This window comes from Zootermopsis nevadensis, unplaced genomic scaffold (genome assembly GCF_977971745.1).
Source record: "Zootermopsis nevadensis isolate Lab colony 2312 unplaced genomic scaffold, Znev_1.0 Znev_ptg000085l, whole genome shotgun sequence".
NCBI lineage: Eukaryota > Metazoa > Arthropoda > Insecta > Blattodea > Termopsidae > Zootermopsis > Zootermopsis nevadensis.
Genome location: NW_028259216.1, coordinates 272,742 through 291,620, shown reverse-complemented (window position 1 = coordinate 291,620; position 18,879 = coordinate 272,742). Strand labels below are relative to the sequence as shown.

At 38.0% G+C, this 18,879-nt stretch overlaps 2 protein-coding genes and 2 long non-coding RNA genes across 5 annotated transcripts in view; 2 read left to right on the top strand and 2 right to left on the bottom strand.

Annotated features, from left to right (window-relative positions):
• LOC147870877 (uncharacterized) overlaps nt 1–18,879 on the bottom strand; it is a 321,359-nt gene that overhangs the window by 53,471 nt on the left and 249,009 nt on the right. The gene's annotated exons all lie outside the window — the stretch shown is intronic.
• Nucleotides 55–5,479, top strand: LOC147870890 (ryanodine receptor-like). Its single transcript, XM_087341733.1, has 6 exons — nt 55–727; nt 816–921; nt 1,580–1,673; nt 3,461–3,643; nt 4,752–4,923; nt 5,341–5,479. Exons 1-6 carry the CDS (start codon nt 704–706, stop codon nt 5,371–5,373), a joined length of 612 nt encoding a protein of 203 aa, XP_087197859.1. The 5' UTR covers nt 55–703; the 3' UTR covers nt 5,374–5,479.
• On the bottom strand, nt 4,998–6,395 carry LOC147870889 (uncharacterized). The gene is made up of 2 exons (XR_015533079.1): nt 6,106–6,395; nt 4,998–5,530 (listed from the first exon to the last, which is right to left on the bottom strand). It is a non-coding gene; the product is annotated as an uncharacterized LOC147870889 (long non-coding RNA).
• LOC147870888 (TBC1 domain family member 4-like) lies at nt 5,370–17,706 on the top strand. The gene is made up of 5 exons (XM_087341734.1): nt 5,370–5,511; nt 8,374–8,493; nt 10,821–10,935; nt 12,827–12,943; nt 14,632–17,706. Exons 2-5 carry the CDS (start codon nt 8,392–8,394, stop codon nt 14,820–14,822), a joined length of 525 nt encoding a protein of 174 aa, XP_087197860.1. The 5' UTR covers nt 5,370–5,511; nt 8,374–8,391; the 3' UTR covers nt 14,823–17,706.

Here is an 18,879-nt window from a genome sequence, read left to right as displayed (position 1 = left end):
CTCATTCTCCCGCGATGGCGGGATGTGTTCGCTGCTTTTCAGATGTTGCCATCCCTGCGTACGAGAAAATGGCGTAACTGTTGCGTGTCGTTTCTGTCCACTGCATTTCTTCTGTCATATATTGCGAGGTCGTGCAAGTTAATGTGACGTTATTTGAGCGTGTGTTGAATTTATGTGTGTCATCTTTCCCTTGTGTGGAGGACGTAAAGTAAGAACAATTTCGAACGTGTCATTTCATACAATTTATATAATCTTCAGGACTTCATACATTATACATGACTTCTGCTTTGAAGTGACTCAGAATAAATAACAGGATTTTGTGATCACAGTGATGAGTATTCAACTCTCATAAGAATAATCAAATTTACGATCAGTTGAACAAGTTTCTGTTTCTGAAGGAAGAGGCTGTATTACAGAAAGAAGAATGTTGGTGATTTCTATCCTAGACCCTTATAAATTAATTATTGTAGCTGTTAATTTTATAACAGAATAGTAAGACAAAAACAGAAAATACAGTGGAGTCTGTATAAATTTTATACAGGCTCTCCAAGATGATATTGAAACACTGCAGCCAAATGATAACAACACAGAAACTGCTGAACAATGCTGACCGAAACTTTGCAGCAGAGCTACAATTACAAGTTGAGATACTGGTTGGGAAGTGGAAGAAGTTGGTAGAAGGAGCAAAACATTTGTTTGAAAGATGCTTTTAGAGGGAAGTAAGATGGTAAGTTGGATATTCCCACACCTAGTTTAAAACCTGGCCATAATATTGGAATACAACCTGTAATTGTCTCATTCTTGCCATTTTAAAGCGCACAGCTAAAGAAAATGACCTGTCTGTGGTGAACGCATCTTTTCACGTGTCTCACTGGTCTGTGCAACCGTATGGAACTGGTATCAGCAGGATGAAGTATGTAGGTATGTATACAGCACTTCAGCTCACTAGAGAGTAATTATAATCAGGCATACTATAAAGTATAGATAGAAGATGATGGTGTTGTTCTTCCAAGTTGTGGTGCTCTGTGGATTTGGAGAAACATACTGTCTTTGAAATTTGGTATCTTCCTATGAGTCTTCTTGATGTCACAACCCAAAAAAACAACAACATTGTCACTTTAAAATCTATAGTTGCAACAAATGCTTCATTTTACTGCCAGTTTTAAATTTTATACTTCAAATTGATCGCTTCATTTAAGTTGGTAAATGTGATTTCAATGACAATATAGAAGTTGTTACCTCAGTAGATCAATGCCAAAAATAACTTTGAAGTCTGATTCTTAACTTGAAGAGATTCTGCTTTATGATATTATGAACCTCCATTAAAATATAGTTGTATTATATTGTGGACATGACAACTGTTATATATGTATGTGTGTGTGTGTGTGTGGGGGGGGGGGATGCATGCATGTAGTTACACAAAACTGACTGCTCAGTCTGAATGGTCTATAATTTACTACTTGCATGCATATACATTTAGATGATATTATTATAGGTTGTATTTGTTAACGGAAACTGAATGGTTTAGTGCTATCTGAAGCAAGATGCGTAACTGAAACAATGCACATTCATATTTCAGGTTATGTCTTTGGTGGTTATGTGTTAAGGTTCTTCCATAGGGGTGATGAATGCCTCACCATTCCATCTACTTGGACCGATCAACCTGGACAAAAGTAAGATTTGTTTTATTGGAAGGGATGAAATACAGTTATGAGGTATGGTCCTTTATATGTTTAGAAAGGGATTGTTTTTAAAGAAGATGGCTATCTGCTGGGATGTGGCGTCGTGTAGTCTTGCAGATATGGACGTGCGTTTCGGAGGAGCTTACCATCTCCGTCATCAGAGTGATGATACAGGCAATAAGCTCCTCTGAAATGTTTGGTTGATATATACCATATTACATGGTGCTATATCCAAGAAACAACCATCTTCATACTCATCTTGAAAGTATCAGATCTCACTGGAATATTTTTAATTTTTATAATTAAATTTTTTCATTCTAATTGTGTTAGCTCGATGTCAAGGAAGAAGGAAGGAAGAAGTATGTGCCTGCTTCATCGACTGGAAGAAGGCTTTCGATCGAGTAAAATGGAAGAAATTAATGAGGATCCTACAAAGAATTGGAATTGATTGGAGAGATAGAAGACTAATCAAAAACCTGTATATGCAGCAAAAAGTCAAAGTGAGACTGGACTCAGGAGACACCAACAGCGTTGAGATAGGTAGAGGTGTAAGACAGGGATGCTGCTTATCACCAATTCTTTTTAACCTGTACGGGGAATGGCTAGCCAAGGAAGCTCTGGAGACTTCAAAACTGGAGGAAGAGTCATAACGACTGTAAAGTACGCAGACGACTTAGAAATATTGGCGAAGTAAGAGGAGGAATTACAGAACATGATGGACAAGTTAGTGGAAACAGGTAGAGAGTATGGAATGGAAATCAACATTGAAAAATCAAAGGTAATGAGGACAGCACCGAGAGCAGAACCATTGAACGTTGTAATTGGAAACCAACAGATGGAGAATGTGGAGCATTTCAAGTACTTGGGACGACGGACACCCTATGCACCAAGGAAGTAAAAGCAAGGATAGCCATGGCCAAGGCAGCTTTCGTCAAGAAGAGGATACTTCTCACTAGCAAGTTGGGCTTGGAGATGAAGAAGAAACTAGTGAAGTGTTACGTATGGAGCAGAGACTTGGACACTCAGGAAGAAGGAACAGAAATACCTGGAGAGTTTTGAAATGTGGTGTTGGAGAAGAATAGAGAAGATCAGGTGGACGGATCGAGTGACCAACGAAGAAGTATTGAGGAGAGTCAACGAGCAAAGAAACATTCTGCAGGCGATTACACGAAGGAAAGCTAACTGGCTGGGACATATTATGAGAAGGAATGGGTTACTGAGTGATATCATCGAAGGCCAGGTTGAGGGAAAGCGAGGACTGGGAATAAGATTGATACAGCTAACCAACGACCTTAAACAAGGAAAGAAGGTGACGTTCCAGGAATTAAAGCGAGAAGCCGAGAATAGGGACAACTGGAGAGCTCTTTTTGGGCAGAGCAATGGACCTGTCGTAAGACAGAACACTTAATAATAAATAATTGTGTTAGAAATTGATTATTTAGGAAAACGGGATTTACCCTTCATGTCTAAAGTGTTAGGTGTGTGATGGTCAATTTAAATTTTTAAACAGCTGGTATGGTAATTCTGTGTAGCCAGTCATGGTACAAGTCTGTAACAGAAACCTGGGGTATGAAGACAGAGAGTGGCCACGTGATAGTCACTCCGTTGGCAGACGCACGTGGAAATGAACACAGAAATTGTTTTGTTTTTTTGTGTTATGTACTTAGAAACATGCTTCAACCTGAATTGAAACCTGTGATTCCAGTCTGAATGGTCCATATCATAGAACGCACAGCCATGGCGATCTGTTGTATGCAATTAATTGTTAACTTTTTCAGCATTGTTGTTCATGGGGGTGGCAGTGTAATGAGTCAAGCTAGATCGCTGTGGCGACTGGAATTGGCAAGAACCAAATGGGCAGGCGGCTTCATGAACTGGTATCATCCGATGAGGATCCGCCACCTTACTACTGTTCGATACTTGGGAGTTAATGAGAACAATGAGCTCTACCTAGTAAGAAAGTATGTTAACTATGGAAGATAAATAGCATAACCGTAGAATAAGAGAAGTATGGATTTTACAGAAATACGTTGTGAAGTTGGAACTGGCTCAGGGTTGTATCCAGTGGTTGACATTTGCATTAGCAGTGTTGAACCATTGGATTCTACTGCCAGTAGAGATGGCTGGCAACTGAGAAGTCACATAACCCATATTAAAATATTTGCTGATGGTTGCAGTTCAATACAATTTAACTGGATTAATAAAAACACAATACTGCTGTGAGTGTACAAGGCCCACACATGACACGTCATGTTTTAACCTCCTCGCACTAGTCCGTCAGTCGCCTTACAGCAGTTGAAGTGCAAGGATAATTTCTTCAGAAGTGCAAAAAAGTGTTCGACCATTTCATTCTTACTTAACGTGGCCAGCATTTGTTTATGATTAGATTTCCAGATTCTCCTGTGCCGAAGAAATTGACAATTTCTTGTTTGGTGAACTGTTTTTTCTGTAACAGGAACTCTACACTGCAGGTCATTAAATTTGAGCGAAAGCTTGAGTGCGTGCATCACCGAACACAGTGGACATTAGCAACATATAATATAAAATGTATTTTTGTTTGTTTTCTGATTTCAGCTTGATTTATTTTTTTTTAGAATAGAATGTGTGTCAGGAATGGGTTGCATGACTTTACAGTCGTTCTGTGCATATGCTCATATAAACAGAACTTGGGCAGAGGTGGTAATGATGTTTTAGTTTTTGTTCCTCAGAATCTGAAGCAGTTTCATTTCTGCATTACATGAGATTGAGGCCTACATGCATTATATACAATGCCTGACCCATCAGTAATTATAAACCCTATAATATTAACTAGAAGGACCCCAAGAGATTTACTACAACCCAAGTAAAAAAATATCCTTACTATTATAGGTTTATGACTTACAGTTTTTTCTCCAATTTCTCTCAATTAGAAAACAAATGATTTTAATGAGTTTACACATATTGTAATATCGTACGCTCTTGAACAGAACAGCTGGGCAACTGGTGTTAAATAGCTTTTGCTTTGAAAGTTAGGATGAGAGTATATTCATCTCTGTTTTGGAAAAATGCATGTAACATTTTTGCACGCAGAGATGATGCTACACTTGCCACGTCCACTTTCTGCTTGCGACAAGAGAAGGATGACCTAAAAGTGGTCCTGGAAGAAAAGGATCTAGAAGTGATCGGAGCTCCCATCATCAAATATGGTGACAGTACTGTCATTGTGCAGCACTCAGATTCAGGGCTGTGGCTCTTGTACAAGGTCTGTATACGTATCGTCCGTCAACTAAATTGGGTCATAAGGTGTTTACTTTTCAAGTTACCAGATTTGTAACATAAGAATTTGAAATTATTATATTATATTAAATAAGTGTTGACAAAGAGAGTTGTAGTTTTACCTGACAGTCATTGCACAATGAATAATAATGTGGCATTGTAACATGCAGTTATGGAGAAACTAAATACTGTCTTACTGAAACTGTTCAGAAGCAAAATTTAAAATGTTTCTTCAAAGAAAAAATCTTGTTAAGGACACCATAGAATCATTGCACTAATATGAAGTTTAATAAAATAAGCTGTAAAATATTTATAGCAGATTCTGTCACAGCCTAGCATTCACACTAAGATAAATTAATTTTTATAAAATATTTATTCCAATACTGCACTTTCTTTCTTTCAGTCATACGAGACAAAAAAAGAAAGGAGTTGGTAAAGTTGAGGAAAAGCAAGCTGTACTCCATGAGGAAGGAAAGATGGATGATGGTTTAGACTTCAGCCGTAGTCAAGAAGAAGAGTCTAGAATGGCCCGTGTGATTCGGAAGTGCGGTTCTCTCTTCACCGACTTCATCACGTATGTGTCTTCTGATGTACTGCAACAAGGAAAATGAATGAATGTTAATGAATGAGTGAGGGAGAGTCTTAACCTTTATTGTCCTTGCATCATGGCTTATGCACAATTCATTTGGCCATGCATTGCAGTAGTACGATCATTGCTGAATCATCAAGCCAGTAATCTGATAATGCAACATTTAAATTCTGTATTCGTGTATGATAAAAGTTAATTGTAGCTTTGAGATAGCTTTAACATTATATTTAATCGTATAATCTATTTGTTGTTACCTTCTTGTATTTATTATTGTGCTGTATCTGTAATTGGCCTTTTGGATGTTGATGCAGCACACTAATAATAAAGAACTTAATTAAAATGAGACCAAAGGGCCGTATTTCATATTTAATTTTTATAGGATAGTCTGAACTTATATTGTACATAAATGTCTGAATTAATGTCATCTTTATTCGATCAATAATTATTTATAAAAATTTGAAAGGAAATTTAAAAATGTACAAGCATTAATTTGCTGTGGTAAACTCCTGATTATCCAGGCTAATGAAGAAAAGATGCATGAATAATCAAAATACATGGATACTCAAAAATATTTCTTACTGCATTCACAAATCCGCCACGGTGGTCTAGCGGTTAGAAAGCTGGCCTTGTAATCCTGGGGTCTCGGGTTCGATTCCCGGCGGTGCCCGAATTTATAACTTGTGTTGGGCAAGGCCGTGGTCTAGGCAACACGGAGTTTTCCTCCGTGGCATCCCAACAATTACTCCATTCACACACAGAAGAAGGCAATGGCAAACCACTTCTGGATCATCTGCCAAGAACGTATATGAACAGGTCCCAGTCCGAGAAAAGGACGGAAGGATCCTGTTCATATGGACCTGTCGTCAGACAGAACACCAAATAAAAAAAAATGAAGTAGAAGAAACAATGATATAACTTGATAATTACTACAGTCAATTTTGTTGCCCTTCTTATAAATTGGTAGACTTCTTCCACAGCTTATGCAATTCTTCCTTATTCCAAATACAGTTAAAGAGTTTCTGGATCTCAGAATATAATGTTTCATCTCTTCCTTGAATCAGTTCTGCCAGAATTTGATCGCTACATGGCAGTTTTTATCTTTTAACTTTCCAATAGCAATTTCAACCTCAAGAAAGGTACTAATGGATCAGCTCTGTGTGTTTCTGTCTGCCAACATGATTGGCCCTATGTATGTTCAATAACTGAGAGAAGTAATTCTTCCACGTGTTCAAAATGTTGTGGGAATCTGCAAGCAGATCACTATTCTCATCCTTTATCAAGTTACTTCTAGGTTTGTAACACTTCTTAAATCCATTTATATCTCTTAAACATTTTTCAGGAGAAAAATTCACTATAGTTAGACTAACCACATACATGATGAATGTCTTCAGACTCCGAGAATGATCTATGTTGAATCTTGAAAGTTATTCCGTATTTTGGCAAAAATTTCAGTTGTTGTCTTCGGTGTGAACAACACGTGGTTGGGTGTTTTGAAGCCTTATATAGAACAGGCGGTACGTGACAAGTTGAATGTGATGAATCTGATAGGCAGAACAGAAGAGTAGGCTGTTATCCAATTGGTGATGAGCACATGATTGAGGAAAAGAGGTGATGAAAAGTTATATAAAGACACGTGGTAATGAGAAAAAGCGATACAAGCAATTTTGGTGACCATGAGGATTAAATTCCGGAAATGCTTGCTACTTCTCAGTCCAAGATATTTTGTCTTCCCGTCTGATTTCTAAGAACTTGAAAATTAAAGTATACAAAACAATAATCTTGCTCGCTGTTTTGTATGGGTGCGAAACATGGTCTCTCACTCAGGGAGGAACACAGATTGCAGGTGTTTGAGAATCGGGTGTTGAGGAGGATATTTGGGCCTAAGAGGGAAGACGATGGGGCGTGGAGAAAACTGCACAATGACGAGCTTAAAAATCTGTACTGCTCCCCCAGTATTGTGAGGGTGATTAAGTCGAGAAGAGTGAGATGGGCGGGACATGTAGCGCGCATGGATGGGACAAGAGGTGTGCACCGGGTACTGGTTGGGAAACCTGAAGGGAAGAGACCGCTGGGGAGACCTAGACGTAGATGGGAGGATAATGTCAGGTGGGATCTATGGGAGATAGGAGTTGAAGGAGACTGGATTTTGTTGGCCGAGGTCAGGGTCCAGTGGAGGGCTTTGGTTAATTCGGTGATGAACCTTCGGGTTCGGTAAGCCATCTAGTTAGTTAGTTAGTTATGTGACTCAGGAAATGTGATGATGAAAGGGTTTCAATGACTATTTGGGTAGGAGAAGAGTGTATTTTTATGAGCTGCAGGTTTGGGAATACACTTTTAATAATTCCATACAGTATGTTTATAAGTAGCATAGATAACATGACACTAATTTCAAAATACATTACTATTAAATTAATATACCAAGTAAATAACAACACATCCACATAAGAATACATGCATATATGTTATTTTCCATATGCCTAAAAGTTTATACTCATGACCATACTTGAAATTTACATACATGATTGCAATAGTATAAATTACAAAATTAAAAATTCATCATTAGAGTGGAAGGTGTGTGTCGAAAGAAATTATTTTTAATTCCACTTTAAATTGTTTACTCTTAGCTGATATATGTTTATTAATTAGATTTTTATACTTCTGGTATTTGTACCAACTGCGCAGTATGAGGCAAATGGGGTACTAGTTGTCAGATTGCCCGCTCTTAATTTACTGGTCTGCAAATGAGACTTTGCAGAGCACTACTGAGTTCACTCAGTGATATTCATGTATAATAATGTTTTCACAGACTCAAAATGAGGAACTGTACATGACATCTGATTGTTTCAGACTGATCACAACCGCACGATGCTATTTCAAGTTGGTCGCATCGATTTGAGGCTCATCAGTCCAGACAGAAAGCAAATTCTACTGCACAAGCACCTGAAAGATGTTGCTAGCTGCATCCAGGTACTGATGGGCTGGAGGTTATGACCTGGAATATGTACGTGAAAGTGGGTTGAAAAGTAATGCCTCCTCTTAAATAACACGTGAATTGGAAGGAATCTTTTTATGAAACAAAAACGTATACAAAATTTAGAGTTTATTCTTCAAAATCGTACATTATTTTCCTGCAGTTACCTTCTGCTTCAATGCACTGATGCCAACGATAAATTAATATTTTTTTTAAATCTATTCTTATAGAGCTCTGAGTTTTGTTTGTGCAAAAAGTTGTCTCAGAGTGGGCTTGCCCCTTAAATGTTCCTTGAGCTTAGGGAAGAGATGAAAATCGCTCAGTGCAAAGTCTGGGCTATATGGGGGACGAGGTAAGAGGGAAAAAGCCAGGCATTTAATCTCTTCTCGTGTTTGAGCTCTCAGTGTGGCGACTGCATTTTGGGATGTTGCTGATTTTATGTAATGAGGGACAACCATTAAATCTGAACATTGTATCGAATCCTTAAATAAGTTGACAAAAAGATTCAAAAGAGTTGATAACAAAAACCACACAATCCTTCAACATACCGCTAGATCTCACACCAGTACTTGAACACGAGAAGCGATTGAATGTCTGGGTTTTTCCCTCTCGCATTATTCCGCATACAGCCCAGATCCAGCAAAGTGATTTTCATCTCTTCGCTTAGGTCAGATGAAGAAGTGAAGTCCGCTGTGAGATAATTTCTTTGTGAAAACTCATAGCTCTACAAAAATTTATTTAAAAAATTTAGTTTATAATTGGCATAAGTACATTGAAATAGAAGGTGACTGTAGAAAAATAATGTATAATTTTGAAGAGTAAACTCTAAATTTTTCCTATGTTTTTGTTCCGTTGAAAAATTCCTTCCCATTCATGTTTTAATTAAGAGGAGGCAATACTTTTCAGGCCATCCACATAATTTTATATTTTAATGTTATTGAACATGGATCACAGCTCTGTCCAGCTGGCTTCTCCATGATGGGGGGGATGGGGGATACCCTGTTTCCATATGATAAATGTTAAGTCTGGTAACGTTCACATAACCTCTCCTCATTTGAGTCTTTTGTGTACATTTTTAATTGATCAAGTGAATACAGTGTGCTTACACAAGATGTCCTGGAAGCAGATCTGGCTATGCACTTCCAAGTCAGTGAAGAGTTTTACTAACATATAGAATGACAATGGGCTTTCCGTTGTCATCAGTAATAGGGAACGTGCACATGGACAATTTCGAAACAGTTGCACTAGAACAGAGTAACATGAAACCTAATGTTTGGCTCATGCACATGAATGGGAAGATATTAACTTTTTCCTTACACTCCAGAAAAATTTAAATTCATTACTGAATCGATTTCATCTCTCCGTCCCAATACATAATCTATGTTCACACTGCATTTTTTTTTTCTATCTTGTGGTGTAATCTTTTTGTACTGCCTAACAAGTCAACACTAGTTTCAGCACTAGAACTACATTCAGTGTGTGTGTCTCACTGTGAAAGTTTGAATACATTATTATACATACATGAGATTCAGATTCTTATTGTGTCAAGCATGAAAATGAAATGACTGTTTTTCTGAGATGATATGTCATATAGTCTGGTACAAGTTTACCAACATTTCAGAGGTGTTTACAGCCTCTATCAGCAGGCATAGAGGTGGTAAGCACCTTTGCACTTTTGGTCAGTTTCTACCAGACTATATGTCATATCATCCTGGAAAATGTCTTTGATAATGGAGGCAGTAAACGCCTCTGAAACATCAGTCAATTTCTACCAGACTACGTGGCGCAACATCCAGTCATCTTTAGTATTGTGCATAGTTATTTTCTGTGAATTTTTAAGTCATTTTTGTACTAGTATTAACATCTGACATGGTGTGAGAATTTTTTTGATGCTGAATTTAAAGTCCATATGGTGTGGTGGCGTAAAGCAGCACTAGATTTAAAGAACTTTGTCATTATAGATGTCTTGGCATTATAAACACTTTATTTAAAACAATATTTTAGGTACTCGTGGCACCAGATATGAAAAAGACTGTCTACCAGTGTACATGGCACAACAAACCAAAATACAGCCATCTTCTTTATATTTAAATTCATATTGCCACAGCATAAAAATTTGCTGGTTTTAAATTGCTTTGTTAGCATAAGCAAACACTGAATTTAAGTAGCATAGCAAATTGTTAATAATGTCTTCTTATCTACATTTTAGCCTCTCGTGTAGCCTTAAGATTCCGTTTGACATATTTCAGTGTTGTTTTTTTAAATATCTTTAAGGGACTAAGTCAGAAAAACTTGCTGTGATGGGTGCAAACTTTATGTGCAGGGAATCAAGAATGCAGACCACTTTGGGTTCATCTGTCGAGAGTTGAATGTGGAGTCGTACATTGGATATGTATTCAAGTGCCAGTCAGAATCTGTAGCTGATGATTTGGTAGCAGGTGAGATGGACATCTTTATTTCCAATGTTCATTGGTACAAAAGAATGTGAGCCACATCTTGTAGCATCTTGACTGGGAATTTATTTTTGAATATGTTCTGGAAGATGAATTGATAGAAACCATTTCTCATTACATAGATTAATGAATTAGCATTACCACTGGAGTAAGTATAAGTTTATCTCTGTATTTTATAACTTCATTTTATCGGAAGAACCTATTCTTAATGTAGTATGAAACATTTCGGAGAGTTGAAGATGGCTGATTGTAGCACCATGTAGTCTGGTAGAAGTTTACTGATGTTTCAGAGATACTTGCTGCCTCCATCATTATTGTGCTGATGACTTCTACCAGACTACACAGCGCAACAACCCAGAAGTCGGCCATCTTCATACTTGCCACCACGAGAACCTCAAATCCTACTTAATTTGGGGCGGAAGGGGGGAGGGGGTTCCAACCACTGAACTATTCTACTAAATTTGGCTCAGTATCTATTACTGTTCCTAATAAAATAAAAGGACCTTGGGAGATTCAACCAGTACAGGTCTTTTTCGACATTATTCTTTTGCCGGTTTTAGTAAGCCATAAAAACTCTTTTGCCCTCCATATGCTGCCAGCATCAGTTAAGATGTACTAACCCATGCAGCACCTCAGGTAATCCATTCTTACTTGCATACCACTGCTGTAACTATGTAGATAAGATTTTGATCTTGCTGATAGTTTATTTGTATGCCTGTTAGAAGCATTATTTGTTTGCTGTAAGTTCCAGTGACATTCTCTACGTCACATTGAGCGGATGTGGCATGTATGCAACATATCTCTAAAGACAGTGGACTCTTGTGGTTTCAGGAAAGTTCAATCCTTGCGGCAAAGGAAACAGTCTGTCATCATCATCCTAAAGTACACACTATGGGTGGGATATCAAATAGTTTATATGGCAGCTGACAGATGACAGCACATATAGTTCATATGGCAACTGGTAGATGGCAGTGTGATCTTTTAATCTGAAAGATGTGATGGACAGCCCTTGGCCACAAAGTGTTCTTTGCGCCATTTCTCTATCAAATTCACCTATTATTCCGATATTATTGAATTTATGTGATAAATGTTTTGCGTTCTGTCCAGTTTTTCAGATAATGAATTTTGATGTAACTTGCTTTCATAAATATCATTATTTAAAAAATATAATAAGTTGTAAGGAACAATAATTTAAAAAATAAACGGCTTCAAGGATATTTAATAATATTCTTTTTGTGAACAATGATTATGTGGCATTGGAATTGAATTAATTATAATCTGACTTTTTTTTCTGTGTTCTTAACATGCTCACACAGCTAAGCCATTTTTAACAAAATTCCAAATATTTTGAAGTATTACATTTGAGAAGTGATTGGCAGTCGATCAGTGATTCAAGGACTTTCGAAAGGTACCTGCATACACTATCTAGTTACAGGATGTGAAACTGTGTTCTCAGTTTTCTGAGAAAGGCGCTTTTTGTCTTATCAGGGCATATTCCTATCGTCGCTGTATGATCCTGGTCAAAGAGCAGCATGCCTTTAGAAGTCAAAACATAACGCTTTCAGAACACACTTTGAGCATGTAGTTTTATTCTGTCACTGCATGCAGTTACCTTAATGGAATTCATTGAAATTTGTAGGTCATTTGTCATTCATATCTGTAGAACATGAAGTACTACTGAAGATGACTGAGAGGTAAACCAGCAGCCAAGTACCTGGGAGTGAATGTGTTAAACATCTGACATAAAAATTATAGAATTTTGTGATGAGAATGCTGTATGTTGTGTACTTTCTGAGGCTGTCTCATAATTGACTCATACCATTACTTCGAATGTTGCCAATCCTTTGTTTAAATGTCTGTTGGTATGCTTCCACAGCAACAAGACAAGCATTTCTTGCCACGACAGAGGCACAGCTACGTGAGAAGCTGCCAGTGCTATCTTGTGAACACTGTCCAAAGGTGTGGTACCACAAGCTCTGTGCCGAAGCAGAAGGTGAGTGTGTAATGAGATAATGTTCGTAATATATATCGTAATATTTTTTACTTGAAACAAAAATGTCGACTGCCTCATGTGAGGGTTATTTTTATGAGTCCAGTGTCTGCTCCTTTATCGATCAATGACGTACTGTCAGCAATGTTTCTACTGAACAGATTGTTTTTAAACTAGGTATGAACATCATTACATTGAATGTCGCTCCAGACATATTTCTTATATTCCTGTCTCTTCAGTGGTTCCAAACTTGCAGCCATAGCAGTTGTTTCCTAGAAGGACCAGTTACTAGTACAGTTCTATCTTTTTGTATTTTACTTTAGGCATGAGGAATGGCCTAATCCAAGGACACGAAACCTCTTTGAGACTGAGTGCCATAAATTCTAAAAATGTACAATAAAAGCTTGTAATGTGATCACACCATGCCCCCCCCCCCCCAGTAACATTTTTTAATAACATATATTATTATTTTGTACACATAGTACATTATAAGTAGCAATAAAAATTAGAAACTGTAACAATAGTACAAACAACTTTATTTATAAATTTAAAAATTTCCAGAATAACATATTTCTCACTGTCAGTGAGATTTTTGTTGCTGGATTTTAAATAATTTTAATTCAAGTCACGCCGTTGTGTGGTGACTTAGTCAGTGACACTAAAATCTGTTGCTACACGTGGTATCACACTCTCTAAGTCTACTAATGATATTATATAACATTTGTCTCCTTTGTAATTTGCAAAATGTATTTTTTTTGTCTTCAGACAGTGCAGAACTTCTTCCATGAGCCCAGGCATTTAATATAAGCCTGCATTTAAATTCCCAATAGTGAATGTGATAAGACAGCATACATTGTCTCTTTCTTGATTAGCTTTGTGTATCTTAAGGTGCGCCAATTGACATCAATAGTAAAATGTAAAGGTAAAGTTTGTCCCACTATACGCCATGTAGGCGTTTGGGGGGAGAGGAGGTATAGCTCCTCTCTTCCTTGACCTCGGCACTAGATGGGGGTGAGTTGTCAGCATCACGCCCCGGCCGGCTTTACCCCCGGGAAAGGACCCCCGGTACCCATTGTAGAGGAGGCTGGGTGGGCCCCAGAGCCGGTCTGGACGCAGAGGCTAGAGGAAAGATCCTCTGCCCCCGTCGGGGATCGAACCCCGGCCGTCCAGCCCGTAGCTAGTCACTATACTGACTGAGCTATCCCGGCTCATTGACATCAATAGTACTGCCTTTAATATTATCTTGGAGTAGAAAAGAGAATTGTCCTCTCTACATCTTGTTTAGTGTCCTGTAAAATACAGAGTATCCCAAAAATATGTATGCACATTATAATATGGATTATTAGCCTTGTTATTCATCTTCATGTGTTATGTTTATGAGGGGAGTCTAGTGTGGTCTACACTTAACAGATGATACCATGATTCATATACACAAATGGTGGAGGGTTGATTGAGTTTCAAGCAATGAAAATTCATTGATTGTCTGTATATATCTTTTTGGGACAGCCTGTATCATGAACTGATGTAAGCAATACTCCTGAAGTATCTGCAGTTTTCTTTGCTGGATCAAAGATATTTTGAATTCTTCCTAGATCATCAGACCTAAAGTAGTCATAAAAATTCTTTACAGTTGATTTACTTTGTCTTCGCCATATTACGCTTGTATCTAACACATGCACACTTTATTTTAGTGAGCACACAACTTCTGAGAAACATCTTCCGTCGCCTGGAGTTGTTACCAGAAGAAGAGCAGTCTGTGATATTAACTAAATTCCGAGGAGTAGAGACCTCAAGTCTCCGTGAGCAGAATGAGTTTCTCATGATGCTGCTAAGAGCACACTATGAAGGAAAGCAAGCTCGCCACACTCAGCGAGTTCCTTAATCAGTACCTGGGAGGGAGTACCATCTTCATGAAGGCCAAACGTTCCCTCACAAGCTCATTTGATCAGCTGCTGAAGCGCAAGGGCTCACGAGATGATTTTGGACCAGTTGTGAAAGAATTGAGTAAGGTAAAATAGCATGTTACTGGATCAGTACCTGAAACTTAAATTCTGCCGTATTGCTTCTTTCAAGTACTTCAAAATAATTTCGCTCATGTTTCGTCATGCTGCCACTATCATAGTCTCTTCTTATGATGGGGTGAGACTTTGTCTCTGTGGAACTGTGGCTGCTAATGGGCCCATTCTCCATCCCCCAGATGATACATGAGTGAAATTATTTTGAAGTACTTGAAAGAAGCAATACGGCAGAATTTAAGTTTCAGGTTATTGCGCTGTGCAGTCTGGTCGATGTTAACCAACGTTTCAGAGGTCATACTGCCTCTGTCATCAGGGCGATGAGTATGAAGATTTCTGTCTTCTGGGTTCTTGCGCTGTGTAGTCTGGTCGATGTTAACCAACGTTTCAGAGGTCATACTGCCTCCATCATCAGGGCGATGAGTATGAAGATTTCTGTCTTCTTTGTTGTTGCGCTGTGTAGTCTGGTCGATGTTAACCAACGTTTCAGAGGTCCTACTGCCCTCGTCATCAGGGCGATGAATTCATACATACGTACTTAGTTACTCAGTTGATTACTTAATCAGTTAGTCACGTAGATAGTTGGTAGTTTAGTAAATCAGTTATGAGGTTAGTTAATCAGCCAATAATATCGTCAGTCAGCTAGTCAGTGAAGTAGCTACAAATTCTTTTCTCATTACACTTGAACTCCGCTAATTTAGTGTGGTTTTTAAATTAATGTAGTATTGAAGCTTCTCTGCTAACTCAACTGTTAGTAAAGCAGACCACGAGTACGTGAACCACGTGAAATGTGTGCTTCTCCATTACAGTCGCTGTGATGTAATATGCATAAGGCCTGTTAACCAGAAATCGGTTGCAGTGGAATTGTCTGCTTCTCGCTGTTTCGTTTCTCTGATTTAACTGCCTCTCGTAACTATGCATCTCATGTGAAAAATGTAATTTCGGATTAATCTTTCTCTTTCAAGATTAAGTTTTAGTATGAAGGTGTCTAAATGAATATTTGGTCTCTTTACTAGTTTGTTTCTAACGCACTAGTCATAATGAATGCTTAAATATAAAATTAAATTTTCTTTTTTAGGCAATACGCCATGATCCCTTATAAGGAATATTTCGAAAAATCCAAGAGTATACGTACATTTTAAATCACATAAATAATTTGTTAAACTTCTGATAAAATTTGGTATTTAGATATGGACATTGGGCGACAGAGACAGAAGAAGGACTGAGAAATTTAAAATAATTTGCTCGATATAAACAGACAAATAAAAATAAATGGTGTTAATAAAGTAATTCAATACAGCGTATAGGAGGCGAAGAACAGAGAATGTGGATAAAATTAGTAAAGATAAATAGCCCGGTGTGGTATGGAATTATAAATCTAAGAAGAAAAATGAGACCCTGACAATGGTGTAAAGTGGATCATAGGCCGGTGCAGGTACTCATTTTTTTAAATTTAAGAGTATCTGAAGAATACGAAACGCAAAACTATCAGTGTGCATGGTTTAGGGCGTTGTCGATGTACTTAATTTTGTCTTGGTGTGTACTGGAAATACAACGGGATTAAATTTCTCAAGTCTCGAAGCACAGTTATGGTACCATCATTGTGTTTTACAACAAAGCATTTCTGCTGAATGCTCCATATACTAAATTCTTATTTAATAATCGAGTAATGATAATTTTTTGAGCTCAGAGTAAATCTCACAGAAGTGTTTCTGTGAGAAATTTGACAAATGAATTACCATGGAAACCAGATGCAAAGGAACGAACGGGTAATTTAATTTGCAGTGTGTTTGTATTGCTGTGTACTGTACCATCAGGCACCTCTGGCCTCTGATAACCTATCGAGGGCAGGACTTTAGATGCGAGTAACTACAGCGTGAAATTTCCATTTTCCTCTCAATGATAGGATGAGAGTAAAGATAAAATTGTTGCCCAGTAAAGGGGACGTGCGACTTACCGGGACATTCGAACCTAGGTCGGGGGTGGTGGGTCATTTCAACCTAGTCGGCTGTCAGGGGAAGGCACTGCGGTTTCGAACCCAAGACATGAATGAATAGACTAACAAGCGATTCAACTCTGAACCATTTACATACTCCCAATATCATAATTTAGTCGCATGTGAAATAACAGGAGTTTATAGCAGAGAAAATCGATCATGAATACTAGGTTGAGATTTGGAAGAAGTTTATTGTAATCTGTGACAAGATTCCGTACCGGCATTGCCGTATAGAAACGGACAAATCCAGCAAAACACAAAATCTGTCTTTTGTAACATTTTTCGTGTTTTTAATACCTCCAGGAGAATGTTGAGTAAGCAAATCAGATATGATGTTTTCACGGCGGTGAGTCTGAAGATGGCTGTCTTCTGGGTTGTTGCGCCGTGTAGTCTGGTAGAATATTACCGACGTTTCAGAGGTCTAACAGACTACACTGCGCAACAACCCAGAAGACAGCCATCTCCCTAACCAAATGAAGCAAAATATATGTCCTTTTCTTTTTCCATCTTCTTCATGTCTCATTCGTTATTCTACTCATGTACCCGAAATTCGTTAATGTTAGAAGGATAATAAATGAACAAAAGTTACATTTACAAAGAAGCTAACTGGACTTAGTCTGTATTCTTTTATCAAAATGTATGAGATAGTCTTCAGTAGGGGATCCACGGTGACAGAAATGTTGAGGAACACTGAATTAAGATACAAAGACAGGCGTACAAATGACTTTTATAAATCACTCAGTATTATTGTTGAAGTTGTGATATTTCTTGTACCTCCATTCCTTTTGTAAGACAATTCAGGATGAACTTTAAAAGTATAATCAGAAAGTAAGTAAGTAAGTAAATCGTCCCACTATACGCCATGTAGGCGTTTGGGGGGAGAGGAGGTATAGCTCCTCTCTTCCTTGACCTCGGCACTAGATGGGGGTGAGTGGACAGCATCACGCCCCGGCCGACTTTACCCCCGGGAAAGGAACCCGGTACCCATTGTAGAGGAGGCTGGGTGGGCCCCAGAGGCTAGAGGAAAAATCCTCTGCCCCCGTCGGGGATCGAACCCCGGTCGTCCATCCCGTAGCTAGTCACTATACTGACTGAGCTATCCCGGGAGGTGTCGGAAAGCAGTGGTCCCCTCTTTCCACATGTCCTTCTAGTCTCGACATTTAAATGTTAACCGAGTCGGCATGACAACCACGCCTATCTAATGGTTTATGCTGGACTCAATTGCACGTCTGTGACATTATCTGTAATTGGGGGAATATAATATCATCTGTTCACTCCATTATCCACCCACTTATAACTTGCACATATGACGCTTAAATTTATTCGGTGGTGGCGAAAGATTTTCTTGCCTCATATTGGAGTATGTAATGATTACATTTTTGTCTCTGTACGAAAGTTGTTAAACTACCCTCTTCTCACAACTACATGAACGTGGTAATTGAAAGGGAATCTTTGGCAGATTAATGCTTTGTGTTTTCAAGAATAATTTCTTGGCATTATCTGAAATTTACGCTAGTGGGTTTGTAATGATTCAAATATACGAGATTATGGAGATAGGATTTCTTACAAAAGTGCTCTGAAATAATAAATGCACATGCACATTTCGTCGTAGGCCAATAACTGGTAGATTTTTGAGCACTTACGAGCGGTTCTTTATTAGTAATAGCCTAAATAACTGTTTGTATTACACAATTGCCTTTAAATTAATTTTACATTTGTGGGAAATGTAAATATCTCTAAGGTTATAATGGAAAAATTAAGGTTTCTGTATATAACTTAGAGGCCATAACATCAGTTATCCTAATATTTTAATATTTTCCGTCAAATCACAATTTTTAATAAGATAATAAAATATAAAATATTTAAAATATCATTTCACGTTCCGTATCGAATGATCGATTTACAAGTTGGAACGTTACAACTTGTAA